This window comes from Mustela putorius, unplaced genomic scaffold (genome assembly GCF_011764305.1).
Source record: "Mustela putorius furo isolate JIRA1106 unplaced genomic scaffold, ASM1176430v1.1 tig00003983_pilon_pilon_pilon, whole genome shotgun sequence".
In the NCBI taxonomy this organism is placed as follows: Eukaryota; Metazoa; Chordata; class Mammalia; order Carnivora; family Mustelidae; genus Mustela; species Mustela putorius.
In genome coordinates this window covers 5,853,997-5,868,760 of record NW_025422123.1, presented here as the reverse complement: position 1 = coordinate 5,868,760, position 14,764 = coordinate 5,853,997, and the positions used below count along the sequence as shown (strand labels likewise).

Genomic DNA, 14,764 nt, shown 5'->3' with positions numbered 1-14,764 from the left:
TTTCGGCAGCTGATGCTGGGAAACCACAGGCCTGCCTCAGTGACAGGCGGCTGTCACCAACAACCCTCAAAGATAAAAATCATCTTTATGCTGAGTTGTACAATTGTTTCCCAGTGAGGACTGAATCAACTAAGCCCCAACACCATATTTACATTTTCAAATAAGAAAAGCAACGGGTGAATCAGGACCTGTTTCACTGTTATCCTTCACCCTTTTATATTTTCACCAGGAAACTGATAATTTTTTTTTGAAAGGACCCCAATCTCTTAATTTGCCTCAAATTCAAATCCGCACAATTTAGTTGATCAGAAGCAGCAGGAAAAATGTAAAAACATGGTCTCTAACGAAATAGTCTACAATAAAAAGGTCCACCCACTGGTTCTAATTCTGACAGCTTGAGGCAAGCAGGCTTATAAATGACCCACACCCATCACACAAGAGGAAAAGGCAGTCACCTGCCCCTACGACAAGGCTCCTTCTGATACTCTTCATCCAAAATTGCCCACAGAAAACTTAGTGCCTTAAAACTACATGCTTCCTTTGAGCCTTTTGGGTGAAGGAATTGTGGCCAGGAGGCCCCAATTAAAATGGCCCCAGGTATGTTTGGTTTACAGATCTGCACTTATTTCTCCCAGTCCTCTGTTACCTGGTTCATAATTTCTGCAAACTGTGGAAGCTTACTCAGCTCCACAAGATTCAGCCAGGTCATATCCAGGATCCAGCGAAAAGGCTTGGGAGGGCAGGCTTTCAGATCCAGAGCTGCTCCCCCTGGGGAAAGGCATTGGCAGGAAGGAATCAGGTCAGCTTGGGCTTCGTTTTTAGACATTTATTTTCCAAGAAAGGTAACCATATTACAGAGAAAATGGAGAAATAATCATGAAAAAAATGTGGCTATATTTTCTAGGTCCATTTCCTTCAAGTCTTAGGGTTTTATTTTCTGATTTATGCCATTTTTCTCAGGTGGTTGCAGTTGTTTGCATTTTTACTGTTTTTATTTTTTAAATAGCCAATTTCATGAAATTTACAATTTTGATATCAGTGAATAGCCTGATCTTTTCATGTGTGATTTTTAAAGTCACTTCTTAGCTCTCACTCTTTCAAAAATTTGATACTTAATATATATTTTTTAAGTCAGAAAGATGGATAGATGGATGGTGGGAGGGATATGATATTTCTGTGGGTTCTTAAGGAAGTAACTCATGTTCAGATAATTTGTTCACTTACTTATTCAAGAAATATTTATTGAGCACCCTCTCTGTACCAGCATATCCCAGGCACTGGGGATAAAGCAGAGAAAACCACACAAGGCTTCTGCTCTCACGGAGTCTAGAGGAGATCATGAATTACAGCATTGGATCACATTTTGAAGCAAATCCCAAATCAAATGAGCATTCCCAATGGGACAATCTTCCACCAAGACACATAATTCCAGCTTCAAAACTCCTCTATTGCATTATCTTCAGTAATGTTTTATCAGTTGTGTTTTAATTTGGATGTGTGCAAAACAGTGATCCTAAATCCTTTAGTCCTACTGAAGAAACATCTAATGCCACCACTTCACATATTGACCCTTGGGCAAAAGAGGGGATGGAGGGGACGTCCGTCAGTGGCCGCTCTCTCTCCAGCACCTTCTTGAGAGGGTAAATGAGCTGAAGTGATCTTTTCTTATAAATCCCCTCGCACTACCTCTGGGGCAGCAACTCCTAGTGCCATAACACCTTTAGAGCAGGCAAACCTTCCTCTTGACACCCCACTCCCTGCTACTTGGGGGAAGAGAAATCCATCCTCTCGAAGCATATCTGCCAGGACCGAGTTTACTGGAGAAGCCATGGCTGGAGAGCATCATGGATAGACTCAAGGGACTCTGGTTCTCTAACGTAAAGACAAATGCATTTTCTTCTTCTTCTTTTTTTTTTTTCCAAAGGAAATGTTTTCATGTGACCGTAAGCCTCAAAAACATCAGGAGAAAACATTTAAGCCACAAGTGTTTTGAAACATCCCAGTGGACACCCATGAACCCAGAAAAATCACATCCCACTGTACTCCCCAAAATATTCCGGCTCGACCATGCTAGCTGCCGAAGCACAGACAAAGAACGCAATTTCTCTGAGTTTCCTCTTCTGTCAAATGGGTATAATAACGGACTCTGCCAGATCAGTTTCTGTGAAAATTCAATAAATTCATGTATGTAAAAACCTCAGAACAGTCTTGGCCCATAATAAGAGTTATGTAATCATTAGCTGTCATTTCAACATGAATTCTCTATTTTGGAAGCCTTAGGTCCAATCCAATCTGGAAGGCAAGCGCAGACCTCCCCCCTCCCCACCCCACTCAGGTTGGGTCCATGGTTTATAACAAAAGAAAGATGGTGTCTTTCTAAAATAACTAGGCAGGGAAAATAGTTATATCAATTACTCTATAACACAGGGCTATCCGTGGTATCTATTTCATTTTTCAAAGTGTCCTGACATTCTCAGTTGAAGAAGAAAGTCAAAGGCACCTTCCACATACCGCAGAAAAACAAGTAGGAATTGACATAAAGGGATAGTCATTCCTAGGAGATCAAATATTTCTATGATAAATAAGACTGTCTTCTTTCCCTCTTAAGTCCTGAGTTAAAAATGATAGAAAAAATGTCGAAGATCTAAGGGTTATATTTGTTAACTTTGTAAAAAACAAAATCATCTATCATTTTTGTAAAAATAATTTGGTTAAAATGTAAACCACTTCAAAACTAGGACAAACTGTACAACAAACCAATTTTGTTTTGGTTTTTGTTTTTCAAAACAAAACAAAACCCTCTTTCACTGCTCAGTTGGTTGTACTTCGGTCGACAACCTGTCATACAATCCCAAATTAATCTTTTTCAAAGCACTGCTCTGTTCCGGTTACTTCCCTGCTCATAAAACATTCGATGGCTTCTATGGCCAATGAAATTAAATCCAGGCTCTTCTCACCGTCTCTCCTGGCCCTGTGCAATCCGAGTCTCCATGACGCTCCAGCTTTATGAAGTTGGGGTCCCAGATGTACCTTTACCATGACCCAGATGCGCAGGCTTTTTACTTTTTCTGTGACCACTCCCATCCTCTCACAAATTCCCTCCTCCCTGGGTTTCTCAGTCTCTTCTGACTTACAACCTGTCTCTCCAAGCATCCAGCCCCCTCAGGCAGGGCTCTGGTTTGGCTGGGTGGGCGAGGGGAGAGGCAGGTGGATCGGGATTGCGTTGTGATGGGGAGGATGCCTCAGACCCGAAGCTGCCCTCCAGTCTCTGCCATGGGCTGGGATCCCTGGACTGCGTCCTCCGTGCTGTGACAAATCCTGTCTGACCTACAGGGGTGCTGGGCTGCTGTCCACAGACCGGTCCTTTGTGTCCAGGACTTAAGTTCCCCAGGGCCTGCAGCTTCTTGGCTTGAGCCCAGGCCTCTGCTGCACACCAGCCCTTGCAACATGTCCACATACACACTCCTACTTGCCTAACATAAGTCAGGCTTAGCCCTCGAGCCGCTCCCCTCCACCAAGTCTGCCCTACAGCCACCATGTGGGATTTGGCACTGAGCAGAATGAAGGGGCATCTCCTGTCTGGATGTTTCTCGAGCACCTTTCTGTACCCACACGCGGTTCTGCCTCAGGAGACTGGGAAGAAACAAGGATCTTTGCACCTGACCTCCGTCTACCTCTGAATCTCTCGTCCTTTCCGCTGTGGCCCAGAGTGCCAGGTTTCCTCTTCTTTCTAAAGCTTGTCTATCTCCTTCCCAGTGGCCATGTTGTCACATGGGATTCAGGAAGCAAGGCCAGCTCACAGATCAGGAAAGACCCAAAGTATACCTCCCATCCCATTCGTATGCCATGCTTAAAGGCCTTCCTACACCTGAGGCTCATTTTGCTCCTGCTTCTGCCTAGATAGTCAAAGGAGTTTTCTAGGTTTGGTAAATTTAGACTCATTTTATTTAAATGTCACAGAGGCCAGAGACCTGTACATCTGGACGCTCTGCACAGCTTGCCCGCCTCTCTCAGATGGTACTTAGCACTTCCCCTTTGGCCCCACAACCCCTTGTACCTGTAAGGAGAGGTGATGGTCTCTGAGCTCACACAGCTGGTCAGCAGCAGAGCCCAGCTCGTATCCCGCTTCTTAGTCCAGCCCACACCTCACTGCACCACGCTGCCTTACGCTACACTTTAAGACCTCATCCTCTCCAGGTGCGTTAGACCTGAGAAAAACTATGAACTGCATGACATGCTCCAGTTTCCTTCGAACTACAAGACAGAAAAAAGTCAAGACATTTTAGCCATTCTGCAAAATTATTTGCAAAGTTTCTACAACAGTCCTCTAACCTGAAGCTGAGGAAGAAATTCACTGAAGTAGAGAAAGAAGATAGAGTAGTAACCCATAGTTTACTCCCTGTTTATTATAAATGAGATGTTATGGAGAAAAGTGTATTGTGTATTGTGTCCTATGCCCTTGTCCTCTGAATTTAGAAATACTCTACATTTTCTTCCTACATAATCTCTTTCATTCCCATGGCTAGGTGGTTATTTCTATGGCCCTAGCTTTGTAGCTGTCTGACTTCTGAATCGTCTGGCCTACCCTTTCTGTCTGCTGGAGATCTCAAATTCAACAGGTGTGTTTAGTCACCAGAGCTGTTCAAGGACATTCAAGTTTCCCTTCATCCAGGCACATGGGAGAAGTGCAGGTCCCTGCCCTCTCTGAAGTTAGTGATCACTGTGTGTCTTGCTTTGCCTAATGTAAGATGAGCATTTAAGTGACAAAGGTCACTTGTGGGATAACTTTTAAAAGCTGGCCCATGATTTGTCTTATCCCATTCCTCTGCTGTAGTAATTATAGAAGAAATTCTTGGGTGAGCACCACAGGCATGTTGGAGAGAGAATAAATGAGAAAATACCCTGATCATGTCAAGCCACTGAATGTCTGGGATTGTTTGTATGGCCACAAAATTTGGTCTATTCTGACTGAAATTAGGTCCCCAAATCACATTCACTTCTACTCAGCCTTCAGAGTCCTTTTTAAAGGCCACTTTAACTCCTTGCAGGGAGAGGGACAGCTGGAAAATGATTTATTAAGCTTTACACAAAGAGCAAAAAGTGTAAGAGATATTTAAAACATTAAACATTTTTCTCATGGACAGAATCATCTGAAAAATTCATGGCTTACCCCACAACAGTGTATTTTCCAAAGAGCTCCTACTGGCCTCACCCAACACAAGTCTCTCCTTCCTTTTAGACATTAAGACTTTGTTTTTAGCTCTTTTCTAACAGTGAGAGTATTCTGTCTTGTTTTGCAATAATTTTTTTTTTAATTATCTCTATCCCCATAATAATACTGTTTTCTTTGAAAGCAATGTCTGGTTTACCCTTCTATCCCAACATTACTATGCTGGGTGCAGAGTATATGCTCAATAAATATTTGCTTAACCAAATTGAATGAAAATACCACTCTTTGATATTCTTGATAATACTTTTAACATGGGAGATGAGCGTTGAATAGGACTAACTTCCAGTACAAAACACACGTGTGCCTTTTGCAGTCTTAAAAGTTGTGATAATCCCTTGCTCAAGGAATTGTTCTTTTGTGATAGGAACCTCCTTACTAGCCTCACTTTTCTTCCCTTTTGCCTTCAGGTTTCCTAATCCCAGGCAACGATGATCAAACTTCAGGTAGTGATATAACTAAAAAAAAATAATAATAAAAAGAAAAACCCACGGAGTGAACACAGACCTGAAATAAATCATCTTGAGTTACCAGAGCAAAACGAATGGGAATCAGAAAAGGAAAATGAGGTACAAAGAATTTCCCTTTCATGGGAACATGATTTCCCCACTGTATCATAAAAACAGGTCCCCAGCACGTCAAAGAGCATATCAGAAGCAACCTCCTTTACATACCACATTCATATTCTAAGCCCTTCACCTTTAATGAGAGCCTGAAACTCCCTGTGCTTCACTGTTCCTCTCTGAAGATCAATCTTCAAGGTCATGAGGAGTACAAAGAGGAATTTGTGGTTTTCGTACAGGCCTCGGACAGAGTATATAAAAACTTCATATGTCAGATACTCAATAATATTTGTAATTCTCTTTTGAGGCAGTGGAGACTTCTCAGATCTGCAATACATTTTAAAAATTAAGGATGTCAACAGCCATCACTAAGACAGTAGGAAAACAAACACAAATTTTAAATGGCTCCCCACGGGGCCAGGGAGGGCCTCCCTACCTGGCCATGGACTGGTCAAATAACTTCAAGAACTGGGCCAGCGAGGTCTGGTACATGATGTTGACCATGCTCATCTCTGTGATGAGAAAGTAGAGGATGCTTCCACGGGTGGCAGCAGGTCGGAACTCCTCCTGAGCCGTGTTTATTTTGATCTCCGTCTCTGCAGCCACGTGCAGCTTTTCACTTACTTCGGCTGCTGTGTGCTTGGTGGTTCGAAGAACACCAATGAGAGATTCGTCGTCTACCAAGGAACCTAAAAGCCAAACAGGAAAACCCTAGAGCACAAGAAGGGGAAGCCCACAAAGCAAGAGGCAGCACTTCTAAAATCGACCTGTTCATTTTCACATCAATTTCTTCAATGCCCCTCCAGGTAGAAGGGCGTATATTAACACGCTGAGAGGCTTCTGGCCCAACTGTCATTTGATGCCTGAATCCTTCCAAACACCCTTGCAGACAAGTTATCCCAGATGCTTCCTGTAAATCTGCAAAAGGGGATTCCCAAGGCAGCCCACATGACTGGTCTCCAAAGGTCTGAAGACAAAATCTGGCCACCTCCACCCACCACCTCCACCCGGCGGTTTACTACTGTAAATTGAAATTCACCTCTCAGCCATCTCTGCTAATAGCAGGATGCCCAAGGGTATCTAAATGGCTGGGAGAAGTCACTGGACCAGAGCGCAGACAACTTCATCAACATAAGCAGTGTGATCAAGGCAGATGAAAAGGACTCTTCCCTGTGGTCTCCATCAAGCAGTGCGGGAGCATGGCATGAGAATCATCTACCTTGTACTTCTGGGAGGTTAAGGTTTTTGTTTATCCAAGGCATAAAGTGCTATTGGGAAGCATTCATTATGAGTTGTAATAAATGGTAGGATTTAGGCTACTGGAATTTGCCTACTGCAGAACAATACAGTGTTTGCTGATGTTAGTGTCATTGGATAGGATGTTTTTTATTTATTTAGAGAGTCTCCATCCCCAGATCAGGGTGTGGCATGATGATCTGACTGCCCGAAGGAGAATACACCCCTGACTTCTAAGCAGGAGGTCAAGGCCAGTGGGGAGTGAGCTTGGGCCTTTGGTGCTCAAGAACGGCTGATACAGATTACACACATCATCACCCATTGTGGTAATTGCATTTCAGCACCAAATGCAAGAGTTGATCTTAAAAAAAAAAAAAAAACAATAGATGAGGCACATTAGTTTCCTTTGGGCAAGCAAATTAGCCTATTACCAGTCACCTAGCTCTATTGGGAGCCCTTATTTTTTTTCAGGAGAGAGCAAATACATCTAGAAAACTCTGTTCTTCTCAAATGCTCAGACTCTGTTTGCTAATTCAAAAATCACATTCTCTGCGGTCCCTCTTTAAATGTCTAGAGGGAAAGTGCCTCGCTTGTGTTTGCATTAATAACTCAACAGTTTCCTAACACCTATAATCCTGAGATGCTGAAAACAAGGCCCACGAAACCCTTACTTGGGACCATCATTCAGTTTACTTGTTAATAACACAGTACCTTTTGTGGCGCTTAACTTGTAGAGAAGGTTGTCTTCAAGTTCCTTCATCTTCCGCCTGTTGAATGTCACATCCTCCAAAAGTTTAACCCTCTCAGACTCTAATTCCTGTTAAGAAACAAAAAATAGAGGTGCCCAGATGGCTCAGTCGGTTAAGTGTCTGCCTTCAGCTTGGGGGAGTCTGCTTCTCCCTCTCCCTCCCCCTGTTCACTCTCTCTCTCTCAAATAAATAAAGAAAATCCTTTTTTTTTTTTTTTCCCAAATCCAGATTTTAAAAAAGAAAGAAACAGGGGCATCTGGTGTCTCAGTCGTTAAGCATCTGCCTTCGGCTCAGGTTATGTTCCCGGGGTCTTAGGATCAAGTCCTGCAACAGGCTCCCTCCTCTGCCTACATCTCCCCCATCTTGTGCTCTCTCTTTAAAAACAAACAAACAAACAAGAAATAATAGCCAAATTGTAATCACCAGTCACTATGGCAAATCCAATTTACTTAGTGCTTCTTAACAGTTTTTAAAAAGTTTATTTCTTTTAAAGATTTTATTTATTTATGAGAGAGAGAGAGCGTGTGAGCGCACAAGCAGAGGGAACAGCAGACCAAGGGAGAGGGAGAAGCAGACTCCCCGCTGAGCAGGGAGCCCTGATGCAGGGCTGGATTAGGATCCTGCCCTGAGCCGAAGGCAGATGCTCAATGGACTGAGCCACCCAGGTGCTTCCAGTTTTTAAAAGATTAAACTAAAGTGCCTCTGGAAGGCCTTAATTTGGTTGGATGCTTTTTAAGAAATTATGCCCACTAGTACTAGGTTTCCACACTGCTTACTCTGGCATGCACAAGATTCCCCTGCTAAAGGAATTTTGTCTGATTATCCTCCATGCTCCCTTCCTGGCTCTAAGTTTATTTAAATTAGAGTGTCTCATTCTCTTGGTCCTGCCCCACATGGCCTCTGTGTGAAATGCTAACTTTTTGGCCATCAGAAGTAGTAGAAGCAGAGATGTAATATCAAAGCACCATGAGGACAGCCAAGCCCAATGTCAGCTCTTGGTCTGGGATCTACCTGTAGGGACACCAGGTATCTGGTCTACCAGAGCCAGCTGCCAATACAAATCCATTTTCCATTGTTTTACATCTCCTTCCACCAGAGGGGCTAAACTGGACGTTTGGAAGGCACATTTTTTCCTACAAGAATAATGTCTTCTTTAATCATATTTTGAAAAAATGTTAAGTTTTCAGAAAAGGTGCAAGACAGATATAATTAACTCTCATAAATGTTTTGCTCAGATTCACCAGATACCATTTTGCGTTATCACTCTCTTTATATATATAATACTTATTATCATTGTTGTTCTTCTATTATTGGTGAACCATCTGCTGAGGTCATGATCCTTTACCCCCCTAAAAACTTCAGCAAATCTCCTAAGAACCAGGACATTCTCTTGCACTAGTATAGTCCAATTTTCAAATTCAGGAGATTTAACATACATATAATACTCCTGCTACATGCAGAGTAAATTAAAGTTGTCTGAATAGCATTTTTACAGCATTTTTTCCTGATCTTATACAGAATCACACATTGTATTTAGAATTATGTTAGAAGGAGGTGTTTTTAAACTACTTATCTGAGAAAGTTTCTTGAACAACCATTTTAGAAGTTCTACCACTTTCTGAAAGCCTTAAACCACTTTGTGGATCCGAAGCTATGGCAAGGTTTTCACCTCTACACCTGGCACATCTTGCATCATTGTCTGTGTGTCGATCGTGTCCCTCCAATGAGATTCTGTGTATCTAGAGGGCAGACACTTGTCCTATTCACTTTTGTATTCTTGACAGCATTACCTTGAGGTTTTGCAGAAAAGGGACTCAATCTGAGAAATATGTGTTAAATTGAAGTGTGCTGAATGGAGTTCAACAGTTCTATTTTACTTCTGGGGAAACTGAGAACCCAGAAAATATATATTAACTCCAAATCCCATCCCAGCAGGGTCCTCATGGCTAGTTACCAGCAAAGGCAGGATCATGCTCTTGTTCTCCAACTCCAAGACCAGTGGCTCTGGATTGCCAGAGTCCTAGAAGGTTTGCCGTGTTTGATGGGGGTGGCAACGAAGGTCATGGCTGCATTTGCAGGGGAGTACCTAATGAGCTGTTTCCATTAGGATGGTCACCTCTGGGTGGCAGTATAAGAATATCTGGACAAAATGAAATCCCATGAGCCTCCTTCTCAGTGTGATCTGGCAAAACAAGCATCATGGTACAGTAGGCACTCATGGGTTCTACAGCATCATCTGAAAGGTTTATCTAGAAGGCCTGACAGGATGGAAAGTCGGTGTGCTTTTAGAAGCTCAGACCCTATTCTCTCTGACTTCTGTTTGTTCTTCTGTAAAATGAGGATGTAAGAGCAGGATAGTTAAGAAGGTTAAACATCATGGTCAGGATGTCCTCCTACAGATTGTGTGTTTTGGCTTTTCCCAGCAAGGACGGTATAAGCACCTTAGTGCATCCCTTGAAGAGGAAGCTGAGGCCTAGGAGAGAGTGTGTGGGCTTTTGGGGGACATGGGATGTAGCCTGCCTTAGACTGTGGAGTGGCCTGCCTTAGGGAAGTTCGGGCAGCCTGTATGTGGCACCTGGACCCATGAGGAATCCTCTCACATCAGACCAACAGCACAAGTGAGACCATCAAGGAAGGACTGATTTTCAACAGGTGTCACCATGTGGCCCTAAGAGGTGATGAGCAATGAGCTAAAGGGCCCGGGCTCTCTCTGCCAGGCTGTGGAAAGAGCATGGCTCCCTTACTAGACTGTAGAAGCCCCCGGCTGTTTGTTAGAAGGGAAGGTCAAACAGCTAGTGAGAGCGGAGGCTGGGACTATGTCCCCTTGGTTCTGCTTTGCCCAGAATGGTCCCCTTTAAGGGCCGGCCCCGCCGTAGGGCTTCCCCTCGCCTTTTACTGAGTCTGTTTCTCTGGTGTGAGGATCATTTCTCTTGCCCTCTTCCAATGTCTTTCCCGTGTTGGTGGCATCTACTCCTATCTCTTGTCTTTCTCGTTTGCTTGTCCAGTCTTCTGCTACTGATCTTTCCCTCACCCTCCCACGGGAAGTCTCTCTGGTCTTAGTATTGCTAACCTTGCCCTTTCCTTGAACCTTCAATACTCAAATTAATTCTAGGTAGGCAAACATAATCTTTCTCAGATTTTACGCAAATATGTTTTCCATATGCAAATAAGTATAATTACATTTTATGCAAGCATATTTTATGCATAATGTTAAATGTATTCTGACATTTATCTCAAAAATTAGTTTCAACTTGTATCAGTCTCTTAAAATCTTCCTGTTTTAAGTTGTTCTTTGTTTTATGAGAACCCTCAATCATACTTAATTTCTCTGTCTTAATGTAAATTTTATTTGATTAAAATTCAAGTTAGGCTTTCTGTATCACTACAGTACTAGAATGTAGTAGTTGAAAATACCCCAGTGGTAATACACTCATTCAGAGTAATTTCTTTTTCTCCAGGATCATTATTTTAGTGAATTTTTCAGGAATGTCAAAGAGCATCTATCCCTAGGACTACAGATAAGAGCTCAACATACTCCAAGGATTAAAGACAGAAGTAGAAAGAACAGTGTGAGTGGTGTGTGTGTGCACGTGTATATGTATGTGTACACACATGTATATATGTTTGCAGTTGGAGGACAGCTGAGTTAGTTACATGATTTCTTGACAGGACTTGACAGGAGACAGCTAAACTAATATTTATGCTTACGAAGGTAAATAAAAATTTGCTTCATTTTTTTCCCTTCCCAAATACTTAACAATTTCATAACCCATTTTAAGTATTTATTATGATTTATTAGAAGTACTGGTTTACCTTGAGAAATTATTACCTGTTTCTCAGTTAAAATCACTCTCCTTAATAACTGATTCTCAAGTCCTTTCATGGTGACGGTAAAATCAATAACTGATGTTTTAGCATTGATCTCAGGGGTAAAGGCAGGGTTGGGTAGCTTCGTGGTAATATACAGTTTAAATGTAACCATGAGATCACATTCCTTATCACCAACTTTCACCTACATCAATTCAAATACCAAATTAAAAACAGCTTAAGCAACAGGACAAGGAATTTGGGGTTAACTTAGGAAAGAATTTACCAGAGGTCAGGGCTGTGAAACTTGAATGAATTGCAAAGGAAAAGGTTATAAGACTTTAATCACTGATTTTAAATAATTCAGATTCGCGGTCTTGCCAGGAGACGTTGCTAACCATGACACCAAACAAATTAAATGAACAAACAAATTAAATGAAAAATTTATCCCCAACATATGTAGAATAAAGGAAAACTCAAACACATCTCAGATTTGACTGTTTTCTCCCACTAGAGGAAATTTTTTCCTACCAAGGAAATTTGTGGAGTTTAGAAGAAGTGTTTGTTATTTCTCTTTGCATTTCAATCGTATCCAAAGCATATTTGACAACAGAAAGGAATAATGAAATTTTCAAAGAAAAAAATGCCAACATTTTTTTCCACAAACATGACATTTATCTTAAACACTACAATTTGCAGTATACTATATTAAAAAAACAACTGATTTTATTATCTGAAATTAAGGTGGAAATTATATCATTTTCAAAGGACTTAGATTTTTTTTTAAAGACTTTATTTATTTATTTGACAGACAGAGATCACAAGTAGGCAGAGAGGCAGGCAGAGGCTCTCTGCCGAGCAGAGAGCCTGATGTGGGGCTTGATCCCAGGACTCTGGGATCATGACCTGAGCTGAAGGCAGAAGCTTAACCCACTGAGCCACCCAGGTGCCCCTAAAGGACTTAAATTTTTTTTAATTTATTTATTTTCAGAAAAACAGTATTCATTATTTTTTCACCACACCCAGTGCTCCATGCAATCCGTGCCCTCTATAATACCCACCACATGCTACCCCAACCTCCCACACCCCCGCTACTTCAAACCCCTCAGGTTGTTTTTCAGAGTCCATAGTCTCTCATGATTCACGTCCCCTTCCAATTTACCCCAACTCCCTTCTCCTCTCTAACACCCCTTGTCCTCCATGATATTTGTTATGCTCCACAAATAAGTGAAACCGTATGATAATTGACTCTCTCTGCTTGACTTAATTCACTCAGCATAATCTCTTCCAGTCCCGTCCATGTTGCTACAAAAGTTGGGTATTCGTCCTTTCTGATGGAGGCATAATACTCCATAGTGTATATGGACCACATCTTCCTTATCCATTCGTCCGTTGAAGGGCATCTTGGTTCTTACCATGGTTTGGCGACCGTGGCCATTGCTGCTATAAACATTGGGGTACAGATGGCCCTTCTTTTCACATCTGTATCTTTGGGGTAAATACACAGGAGTGCAATTGCAGTGTCATAGGGAAGTTCTATTTTTAATTTCTTGAGGACTTAAATTTTTAATTAATCTTGGTTCTACATGTGGTTAGAAACCACATCTATAAGGCATTACCATGCTCTCAAGCACCATGCTTTCACACTACAGAGAAGAATCTCTTCTTTTGAAAGACCTTCAGGAATAAAAATCCTACACCCTCCTTTGGCATGTTAAATACAGCACATTAAAGACTCACGTTATGAAGAAAAGTTTTCTAAATAAATCTTTGTTTAATGAGAACATTTGCATTCTGTACTTATTCGGTGATATTTGTGAAATTAAATTGTCCAAAGTGAAAAATCTGCATCAGAAATGCTGTCATTCGTCAAGAAACAAAACCAAAGAAGCCTAAAGGTGGAGAACACTGCCAATTAAGAAAGAAACACTTCTACTGAGAACCATTCATGTTCTCACCAATGATGGGAAACGTGACTCCTCAGCTTCTAGCAAAGTCTGTTTAGATTGAAAGTTAATACAGAAAGAAATGAACAAATCAGTGTCCATAGACTTTATTAAAATGGCATTTTCTCCCTGTGAGAAAATGTAAGCTTTATTATACAGATGAATATATGACTTGTAATTGTAAATTATAAATTATAAATCCAATTTTCTCAGAGCTGCCAATATATATACACATATAGTGTGTAATACTAATATATTATTATGACCAGACAATGTCTTTCCTTAATATGTTATTTAGTGTCAGCTAAATGGTTACTCTTACCAAAATATTGCTCTCCCCCTGTATTTTTCATATATAATTTTAAAAATAAGAGAAATGCTAAATATAAGTTTGGAAATAATTTTTCCAGTGTATCAAATACTACCACCTGAAGCAAAGGAACCTGTGCTGCTATGCTCAAAAAGATAAGTAGATGTCACCATTGTTCTTTTCTTGTCGTCGTCTTCTTTTTTTTTTTTTTTTTTTCCCCCCTTCCCAAAGCTCACCTTGAATGTGGTGCCTGATTTAATGAAATTCTTTTCTAATACATTATCCAGGACTGGATCCAGCTCTTCACTAATGTCCTCAATGAGAAGGGGTCGGCCCAAGGAAAGGCTGTCCTCCAAGTGTGTGCGGAAATATTTATGGTTCAGAGATGTTACCTAAAAATAAAGGGTTCATTGCTATAGAAACGTGATAAAGGATGTGCTTATTTCCCAGGTGGAAACCAAGAGAATTGTTGCAAAGTGCCTGAGAATTTTAAGGGCGATATAGGATGCTTTATGAAAATAAAAGTAAGGACATTTAATTTTCCAAACTTGGTGAGCTCATGACTTTGTGGAAGCCTTGGAGGAGCAACAGTCTCTCTGATCGCAACATGAGAATCGAGCGGCACTCCTCAGAGCTTCGCTCCTACACAGAGCACAGAAGTAATCACGGAACTAAACCTGCTACATTTACAGTTACAACTGTACAGGGAAAGCAAAGTAACTTTGCAAATTTGCAATATTCATTTATCTCTTCAGGACCACTCATGAGATCATCAAGTGATTAAAAAAATAGGCATAAGAATGCCAGAAATTATATATGGAGTCAAACCCAGAGCCCATCCATGTATTCTGCCTCTAATAGTGGCACAATGGAAGAAGAGGGTAGATACTTCATTTACAATTTCAATATACAAAATCAACTTAAAA

General features: G+C 41.3%; 1 protein-coding gene across 1 annotated transcript in view; it reads right to left on the bottom strand.

The window, feature by feature from the left end:
* Positions 1-14,764, bottom strand: part of DNAH8 (dynein axonemal heavy chain 8) — a 365,321-nt gene that overhangs the window by 83,432 nt on the left and 267,125 nt on the right. The window contains exons 76-81 of the mRNA XM_045071144.1: positions 14,075-14,230; positions 11,605-11,787; positions 7,738-7,843; positions 6,227-6,479; positions 5,927-6,117; positions 647-768 (exon numbers count right to left, since the gene is read on the bottom strand). Coding sequence (XP_044927079.1) covers positions 647-768; positions 5,927-6,117; positions 6,227-6,479; positions 7,738-7,843; positions 11,605-11,787; positions 14,075-14,230 — 1,011 coding nt within the window. The remainder of the gene's footprint in view (positions 1-646; positions 769-5,926; positions 6,118-6,226; positions 6,480-7,737; positions 7,844-11,604; positions 11,788-14,074; positions 14,231-14,764) is intronic.